Here is a 9900-nt window from a genome sequence, read left to right on the forward strand (position 1 = left end):
CTACCTGACTCGCTGAGGATACACCTGGATGTGACTTGGGTGGAGCCGCGAGTTTGGGGAGGCAGGTTTTCAGGGAATTCTCTGGGTGGAGTGACCTCTGTTATCCAGTTTGATGACATCAGGGCTTTGGTGGTGTCGTTGTCAGGTGCACTGGTAGGGGGGAGAGCTCAACAGGGAAAAATGGATACTGCCAGCACTTCTGTACAGAGTGAGTCTTGCTTCACTCTTACAGTGTCTCCTTGTAAGTCCCTGGTGCCCCCTGAATGCAGCTGAATGAATGGACGCCGCAGCTGAATGAATGGACGCTGGTGCTCAGTGTGAGCAGGTTTGTTGCCACGAGAATCCGCTCAATTTAAGAGACATCTGCCACTGCCGCAGCCTCCATCTCACTCAGCCACTCGAGACAGGGCCGCCCCGCGTCCTTGCCCCATCCTGCCTTCTACCGTTACAGGGTGCTTTCTTGGATTTCTCCCTAGTTGTATGACTTGTTCATCTAGATCCCAGGGGATTTTTCTTGCTGCTTCTCCTTGTTTCCGTCACAACTTTGATTTGGTCTCCAGAGCGATGAACAGAGCCTCTATCATCTATGCCATACTTTTTCCCTCCTTCACTTATAATCTTTATCTTTTCAGTAAATGGCAACTTCATTCTTGCAGTTACCTAGTTAAAAAATTTTTTTTGACTTCTTTTTGTTACTACACATATCCAGTCTGTCAGCAAATACTGTTTGTTCTACTTTCAAAAAAGACCCATATTCCAATCACTTCTCACAGTCTTCAGTGCTACCACCCTGGTCCTAGCCATCCTTGTATTTTGTCAGGATTTCTGCGCTCATCTCACCATTGGTCTTCATTCAGCGCTGCTCAGCCCCCTTTCTTGACTTCAGTGTCCACTCAACTCAGCAACCACAGGGACTTTGGGAACTTAATTAAAATCATATTTTCCTCAGCTTAAAACCCAGGAATGACTCCGTCATTCACTTAGAGTAAATGTCAAAGTCGTCATAGTGGCCAAGAGGCCCTCGTGTCTGCTTTTCCATTAACTCTCTTACCTCACATACTTGGTCCCTCTTCTGCAGTCTTATTAACCTCCTCACCAAGCATCCTCCCTCCTCTAGGCCTTTTCACTTACATGTTCTCTCTGCTTGGGGTAGCTGCACGGTCTGCTCTCTCATTTCTTTCAGGTTTGGCTCAGATCTTTATCTTCGAATCCTATTGCATTGTTTTCTGATACCAAATATTTGTCATTTCCCAAGCCCATTCACCAGTTCTGACACTGACTACCCAGTTATCATCAGACTCCACAGGTTTAAGGGCATAGTCCACAAAGCTGTCCCCACTTCAAATGGTAGTTGCAAGTCCCATAATTCCCTCGTTAGGTTTGATAATTCCCTAGACTAACTCACAGAGCTCAGGAAATTACTTACATTTACTGGTTAATTATAAAGGATATAGCTCAGAAGGGTGTCACCTCTTCAGCATATCAATGTGTTCACCAACCCTTGTCATTTAGGGGTTTTTATAAAGATTTCATTATACAGACACGATTGATTAAATCATTAGCCACTGATGATTGAACCCACAAGGTAGAAGGGTGCTGAAAGTTCTAAACCTGTAATCAGCTTGTCGGTTTTCTGTCAACCATCCCCCATCCTGAAGCTATCTAGGGCCCACTGCCACCATTAGTCGCTTCATTAGCATAACAAAGACAGTAAGTTCCAAGGATATTAGGAGTCTAAGAGCTAGAGACAAAGACCAAATTTTTATTTTTTACACACCTGGCCTGACCCTCTCTGTAAAATAATAACTGTTTCCCATTCCTCCAGTACTGTATTCTTCCCATTATCCTGATTTATTTTCCTCCATAGCACTACTCATCATCTGATGTATTGTATATTTTCTCATTTCTATGTTTATTTTCCCTTTTTCTGTTAGAACCTAAGCTCCTTGAGGGAAAAGACTATGCATGTCTTGTTCACTGTTGTGTAATATTGCCCAGGACTGAGACTGGCATAGTAGATGCTCAGTAAGTGAATATATTCTTGGCAGGCTTAGCTAAGCAAAGAAGAGGGAGTTTTCCTGGGGTGCCAACATCTGACTAGAAATTTTAGCTAACCCAAACATTTGGTTCATTTTGTGTGGAGATCTAGAGTTGTGTTGCCTGTGGGTAAAGGGTTCTATGTACACTTGTTCTGTATTCATATTGTCAAATTGGCTCTTCATTTCCCCATGGTTTCCTTGTGTTTCTGCTGTAGTGGCTAACTCTGAGCCCAGAGCCTCTTTGGGGTTCTGTCAGGCATATGAACTCTCTCCTAGGACTTTCTCCTGTCTGTCAGCCTGTTTCTATTTGCTTTCTGTTTTCCAGAAATGTTTCTCATATTTCCCATTCTCTTCACTGTTCACTATATATTTTTGTATGTCTCTGTGTTTTTTCTAGTGGGGCAAAGCAGCCGGAATGTCAAAAAGCCAATTTAAGTTTTAGTCCCATATATACTTAGAGTGAGAAAAATAAGGTTAAATGTTTGATCTCTATAAAGATGTTTGAGAAAATGATAAAAGTGAGAACAGTATTTGTGTTTGTGATGACAAACTGGAAAAGTTTTTCGTGAGAAATGCCTCATTTTCTTGCCAACAAGGATAAATGAAGACAGTATTTTGCTTATTTAGCTTATTGAAAACTGATTTTTGTTTTCCTGTTAGGGATTTGCAGCAGATCTTGCTGAAGCCATTACCTCCCTAGATCTGCCTGTGGCAGTTATTGATCTGAAAGAATATGATCCAGATGATCATCTAGTAGAAGAGGTTGGTAATTGTCTTATTTTTTCTTGAATCAAAATTCAAATTTAGTGACCTCCTGTGTTCTGGGATAAATAGAATCAGAATAAATTTAATTTTTATGTTAAGGGATTTCAGTTGGTTGAATTTTCAGTGTCAGTCCGAGCTGTCGAATGTATGGTGTGTTACACTGGTTCTGAAGTGGTGTGGAGCCCGTCTCTCTGGTGTGTTAGACTCTCCTGGGGTAGAGGTGAAGGTGGGAAAGCTTGGATGGTTTGAGGTTCCCTCTACCCTCCTGCTTTGAATATCATATTCAAGGAGGGCGGTTATTGTTGGCAGTGTGCCGGCATGTGAACCATGTGTAAGCCCCCTGAAAGGTCAGGGGCCACTTGGGTAGCAGAAGGAATATGGGTTTTGGAGTTAGAGAAGTCTCTTACTAGTTGTGTGATCTTCCTGCATTACTTAGTATCTATGAGAGTTTAATTTCTTCACCTGAAAAAGGCCCCTTCCCCTCCTCTACTCTTAACCCAGTTAGGGAAGTTTGCCTTACGGTAGTGTGACCCTTGAACCAGCAGTATCAGCATCTCCTGGGAGACTTGTTAGAAATACAGATTCCAAGGTGCTAGCCCAGCCCCGCTGAACCAAAGTCTGGATGTAGGACCATGTTTTAATAAGTGCCCCAGATGATTCTGAAGCAGCTAGAGTTGGAGAGGCACTAGGGCACGGGTGGACAAACTTTTTCCGTAAAGAGCCCGGTAGTAAATATCTTCAGCTTTGTGGACCATGCAGCTACAGTTCTGCCTTTGAGGCACAAAACAGCCATAGACAATATGTAAATGAATGAATGTGTCTGTGTTCCTCTCAGACAGGTAGCAAGCTGGATTGGGCCTGTAGGCTGTAGTTTTCTAGCCTCTTCTTAGTGGATAAACTTGGAGTTGTTACTGTCCATTTTTCTTCCCCAAGAGAACAGTGAGTGAGCTCGAATCTGCTCTAAATTATTTGCAAAAAGTTATTAGCAAACTTTGATACTTAGTAGTTAGTAAGGGATTACTTATAATTTACCTCACAAATTGGAACTCTTAAGATATATTCAAGCAGATAAAATACTGTGACTAGCAGGACTGAAGATGTATTTTGTTTACCCATGTGGATGATGGTGCCAAGTCATTACTTTACATTTAAAAAGTTTTATTGCTTTAATTTTTCACATAATTTTTTTAGAGATCTTTCTGCCTTTTTTCCTAATCTACATTTTGTTTCCAATATGACCAACTGGAGATGATAGGAATTTATAGTCTGAGAAATGGAATGGAGTATATGTTGAAGGGCACCAGGAGATATATTGGCAAGGGACTGGGTTTTCTCCCCTGTGCAAGGTGTCTTTGCTGTGTTTTGAAAAAGATTAATGTTTCTGAAAGCACCCTTTGTCCTTAGAGATTAATATGATAGGAATATCAGAGTTAAAAAGGGATTTTCTTCTGGGATATTCTTCTGAAATAATTATTTTTTTGGTTAGGTTACTAGTAAAAGTATTTGTGTCTTCTTGGTTGCTACATATACTGATGGTCGACCAACTGAGAGTGCAGAATGGTTCTGCCAGTGGTTAAAGGAAGCATCCACTGATTTTCGATTTGGCAAAACTTACCTGAAGGGTATGAGATATGCGGTGTTTGGCCTGGGAAATTCTGCCTATGTGCGTCACTTCAACAAGGTGAGTACAAGGTAGATAGATGTTGAATTATAGGGATAAATTCTCTCGATTAAAAAAATTTAATACACACACATACACATATAAATAATCTGCAAACTTTGGTATTTAATTATAAACTTATTATGTTCTTTATAGCTGTGAATTGCTACACATATATATATATCCAAGATTGTGTATAGTAGGCTCTCAGTAAATTTTTGTTGAAGAAAGTGAATGAATATGACTTGTTTTGTGTAGTGTCTTAGGGGCCTGGATTCATGGACTTTTGAGTCCAGCCTCCTCTCCCCAGGTAGGACCTTGTAGATGGAAGATCACTGATTCTTTGGGCTTCCTCAACTACCTGTTCTGTTATTGAATAACCTTTACTTCCCAAGCTAACTCTTAATACATTTGAACTCATTGTCTTTTAATCATTAATTTTTAAAAGGCAATAGAAGAAAAACATCCACTCCTTTTTATATAATAAAACATTAATTGTTTTGTTTTCCTGGATCTTTTTTCTAAATGAAATTAACTAGGTTCCTTTACTTTTTCATTGTATTCTCTATACTTTAAAAAATAAAAATTTGGAACTTCAGTTTCTTATTGGTTCTAAAATGTTACTAGAACTTTTGAATGTGTACCTTTCCTCAAAAATGGGCCCAGTTGGCTCACCTGTCTTTGGTAGAATGTGAGCAAAGGTGAAAGTGGAGACCTTTCTTTAAACTTGTTTTCATTCAGTTATTACATCAAGTTATGTATATGTTTCCCCTGTATTTTAGAAGTAATTAGACAAAAAATGGTAAAATTAAGATATGTAAGTATTTTCTTTAATGCCTTGCCACTCAGAAAGTCTTATGCTTTTTAACTCTTAACTGTGTTTCTTGATAACACCTGTACCTCAGCTTCACATTGCAATAAAATGAATTTCTGAGTTCATGAAATTGTGAGTCTTGCCAAATGGGCTCCATGTGTACTTTGCTATTAAATGGGCTTTGGTCCCATAGACTTGTGTTACATTTAGGAACAAATTTCGCTAATGAATGATTTTATTTTGACGTCGTTTCGTTGTTTCGAATAGTGGTTTTCAGAATTGTTTTTTAGGCTTTAACCCTTAGTTTAGTTAAAGGGTTTATCTCTCTTTGTTAAAAAAAAATCTTTTGCAGAATCTTATCAGAATGTATCAACTATAGTCCATGTGGGTTGCAGCTGGGGCTGGAAGGCCTGAAGCCTTTTTTGGCTGAGCAGTTCCCTCTTGCCAGAGCAGCAGCAGGAGTTCCCACAGCTACTTTAGGCTTTTGCAGAGCAGTCTTCAAACCTCTGATTTAGGTTGTGTTTAGCTTATCTCTCTTTTTTTCTTGCAGGTTGGCAAGAATGTTGATAAATGGCTCTGGATGCTGGGTGCTCATCGCATAATGACTCGAGGGGAGGGTGACTGCGATGTTGTTAAAAGCAAACAGGGTAGTATTGAAGCCGACTTCAGAGCTTGGAAGACCAAGTTCATCTCCCAGCTCCAGATCCTTCTTAAAGGAGAGAAGAAACCCTGTGATGGCAACTGTAAGAAGGGCAAATGCAAATCTAATGAGCACATTGCAGAGGAGATTGAGCCATGGTCTCACGCTCAGGACGGATTGCATCAGAGAGACACTGAGGTGTGTGGCCTGTGTATTCATGTCTTTCAGTGTTTGGAGATACTGAACCTTACCTCTGCCCTGAGACACTATTTCAGTGGCTTCTGGTTAGAAGGAAGAAGATCTGGAATTCACGTAGGAGTGTTTTAGAGAGAGTGAAGTCTTAGGAGTTAAACCATGCTGTGCTGGATGCTTTCTTGTATCTCTTTAACTGTTGCATTGCTAGAGTCAAGTAGATTTCTAGGATAGGATATAGGCCCAGAGAAGTTAAATATGTCCAGGGCTGAGCTCATATCTTTTTATCCACAAACCACATATTGCTCCTTATCTCTCTAAAATGAATCTGTTAATCACTCAAACTTAAAGGCCGCAAGTAATCCTAGATTCATCTCTTTCATCCCTCACATTCTAAACATTTCTCTTTCTTCCTTCTTCAGATAACCCAGTTTCTTTGTAACTTATGTCATCAGGCTGTATCACAGCTGTTGTCTTTTGGCCACCTGTCACTTGCGTCATTCAGGAACAGCTTTACATTCTGACTCACTTTCCTTTTTTCTCCACCCTTGTTCCTGTCATTACTCTTTGTGGCTAAGTCATCCATGTAGATGATTTATACAGCACCCTGGCCTGCCAGTTTCCTGGCCTTCAAACCTCCAGCAACCATTTTCTTTCCTGATGGCCTCTCATTTCCATGGTTACCTCTGAAATTTCATGTTCCTATGACCTAAACTCTGACCTCTTTCTGGTATTCTTTAAAATTCTTTTTATCCCATACCTTTTTCATTAAATAGTGAAAACTGCTTATTTTACTTCTGTCCTTACCCAGTTTAAATTTTTATACTCATTCTTTTAAAACATCTTCAGTTGCTAAAACATATTCAATTGCCTTGTTTTCCACTCCGTTTTATAACCCAACTGACTGAACTCCAAGCCAGGTTGAAACCTGCTATCTGCCTTCCCCGTGGCCTGCTGCTTGCTGATTGACTGCAGTTCATGACCACAGACTTAAGTATGAATTCAGAACTTCCCAGCAGTCTCTGACATTCTCTTATAAGTTCCCTTTCTCACTTTCCAATATAAATGTTTAATATTCTGTTTCTCTCTACTTCTTGCTCCAGCTCTCATATGAAGCCATCAGAGAAAAATTCTCTCATAGCCCCTATCTACAAATCTTCACTATCTTTTCTGTCTCAGAAGACCAAGTATCTGGTTCTGTCAAAGACCACTTTCCGTGCATGCTCTGGAATCAAGGACTTTGTTCCTTTGTTCTTCTCTCTCCTGCATTGTTAATCTTTTCCTCTCTACTACATGGTTCCTATAGACACATAAACATACTCTGGAATCCCAGTGTTTAATCAGACGCAAAAAGCAAATACAAAACAAATCTTCCCTTTGTTCTGTGTCTTTCAGCTGCTGTTTCATTTTTCTGTTCTTTCCATCTAGCCAATCTTTTTGCTTATGTTTCCTTATTTTTCTCTCTAATTGGTTTTTAACATTTTTTTAAAACTTTTTAAAATATTGAGGTAAAATTCACATAACAAAATTAACATTTTAAAGTATATAATCCAGTGGTATTTAGTACATTCACAATTTTGTGCAATCACTACCTATATCAAGTTCCAATACCTCTTCATCACCTCAGAAGAAAACCCCTTACTTATTAAGCAGTCATTCTTCACTCCCTTTCCCCCAACCGTGACAACCTCCAATTCGCTTTCTGTCTCTGTGGACTTAACATATTCTGGATATTTTGTACAAATGGAATCACGTAATGTGTGACTTTTTTTTTGTCTAGCTTTTTTTACTTAGCTTAATGTTTTGGAGGTTCATCTATGTTGTAGCATGTGTCAGTACTTCATTCTCTCTTTAACTTTTTGAATCATATCCCATTGTATAGATATATCATCTATATGTGATCCATTTATCTGTTGGTGGACATTTTGGTTATTTCTGCCTTTTAGCTATTGTGAATAGTGCTGCTATGATATTCATATATGGATATTTGTTTGAGTAACTTTTCAGTCCTTTTGGGTATATACCTTTTGGAATTGTTGGGTCATGTGGTAATTCTCTCTTTAACTTTTTGTGGAACCACCAATTTTCCACAGTGGCTGCACCATTTTACATCCCCATCAGCAATGCACAATTCTTTGAATTTCTCTACACCAACACTTCTTATTTTCTTTCTTTCTTTTCTTTTTTCTTTTTTTTATTATAACCATCCTAGTGAGCGTTTAGTGGTGTCTCCTTGTGGTTTTCTATGCATTTACCTCTGATGTCTGATGATGTTGAATATCTTTTCACATGTTGATTGGCATTTGTATATCTTTTTTGAAGAAATGTCTATATTCAAGTTCTTTGCCCATTTTTTAATTGGATTGTCTTTTTGTTGTTGAATGGTAAGAGTTCTTTATTACATTCTAGATAGTAGACCCTTATCAAAGATATAATTTGCAAATACTTCCCTCAGTAGGTTTTCTTTTCAGTTTCTTAATCATGCCCTTTGATGCACTAAAGATTTTAATTTCTATGAAGTCCAGTTTGTCTGTTGCTCATGTGTTGGGGTCATATATATGAATCCGTTGTTAAATCCAATATAATAAAGATTTAATCTTACATTTTCGTCTAAGAATTTTATAGTTATAGCTCTTATATTTAGGTCTTTGATCCATTGTGAGTTAATTTTTGTGTATGGTATGAGGTAAGGGTGCAGTTTATATTCTTTAGCATGTGTATAACCAATTGCCTCAGCACCATTTGTTGAAGAGACTATCCTTTCCCCATTGAATGGACTTAGCACAAGTCATTTGTCCACAGATGTGTGGGTTTTCTGGATTCCCAATTCTATTCCATTAATCTATCAGTCTGTACTTGTGCCAGTAGATTTGTAGTTAAATTTTGAAATCAGGAGTTCTCCAACTTTGTTCTTTTCCAGTGTTTTGGCATTTTGGGATCCTTTGCAATTCTATATGAATTTGAGGAGCAGTTTCTCCATTTCTGCAAAACACGTTGGGATTTTGATAGCGATTACATTGAGTCTTATAGATCTCTTTGAATAATATTGTCATCGTAGCAATATAAAGGCTTCCAATGAACATGGGATGTCTTTCTACCTATTTAGGTGATCTTTAACTTCTTTCAGCAATATTTGAGCTTTCAGTGTCCAAGGATTTCACCTTTTTGGTTAAAATTTTTTCTTAGGTATTTTATTTCTTTAGATGCTGTCGACTTCCACAGTGGTCAGAGAATATTCCTTTTCCTTTTCTTTTTAAAAAATTGTGGATTTTAGATTTGTATCCCACATAGAACTCATATCATGTGGTTTTCAACTTTTTCTCTGGATTATTTCCCTTAGCATGATTATCTCGAGGTCCAGCCATGTTGTTGCAAATGGCAGTATAGCTTCTTATATAGCTTTTTCTTATAGCTGAGTAATCGTCCATCGTATATATGAACCAAATCTTCTTTATCCAATCATCTATCATAGGACACTTCAGTTGCTTTCATGTCTTGGCCATCATGAATGATGCTGCAATGACCATTGGGGTGCATATATCTTTACAGATAAATGATTTCAAATTTTTGAATATTAGGCCCTTATTAGATGCATTGCTTCCAAATATATTTTCCCATTCAGATGGTTGTCTCTCCTTGTGGACGGTTTCTTTGCTGTGCAGAAGCTTTTTAGTTTTTTGTAGTCCCATTCATTTATTTTTGCTTTTACATCCTTTGCCTTTGAGGGCAAATTCATAAAATCCTCTTTAAGTCCAAGGTCCTTGAGTTTAGTTCCTATGTTTTCTTCTAT

At 38.5% G+C, this 9900-nt stretch overlaps 1 protein-coding gene across 2 annotated transcripts in view; it reads left to right on the forward strand.

Moving 5' to 3' along the window:
• LOC102896817 (S-adenosyl-L-methionine-dependent tRNA 4-demethylwyosine synthase) overlaps positions 1–9900 on the forward strand; it is a 193414-nt gene that overhangs the window by 6175 nt on the left and 177339 nt on the right. For both annotated transcript variants that reach the window (XM_015594634.2, XM_015594635.2), the window contains exons 4-6: positions 2700–2801; positions 4291–4485; positions 5829–6116. In XM_015594634.2, coding sequence (XP_015450120.1) covers positions 2700–2801; positions 4291–4485; positions 5829–6116 — 585 coding nt within the window. The remainder of the gene's footprint in view (positions 1–2699; positions 2802–4290; positions 4486–5828; positions 6117–9900) is intronic.

The sequence above is a fragment of the Pteropus alecto genome, unplaced genomic scaffold, assembly GCF_000325575.1.
Source record: "Pteropus alecto unplaced genomic scaffold, ASM32557v1 scaffold68, whole genome shotgun sequence".
Lineage (NCBI taxonomy): Eukaryota > Metazoa > Chordata > Mammalia > Chiroptera > Pteropodidae > Pteropus > Pteropus alecto.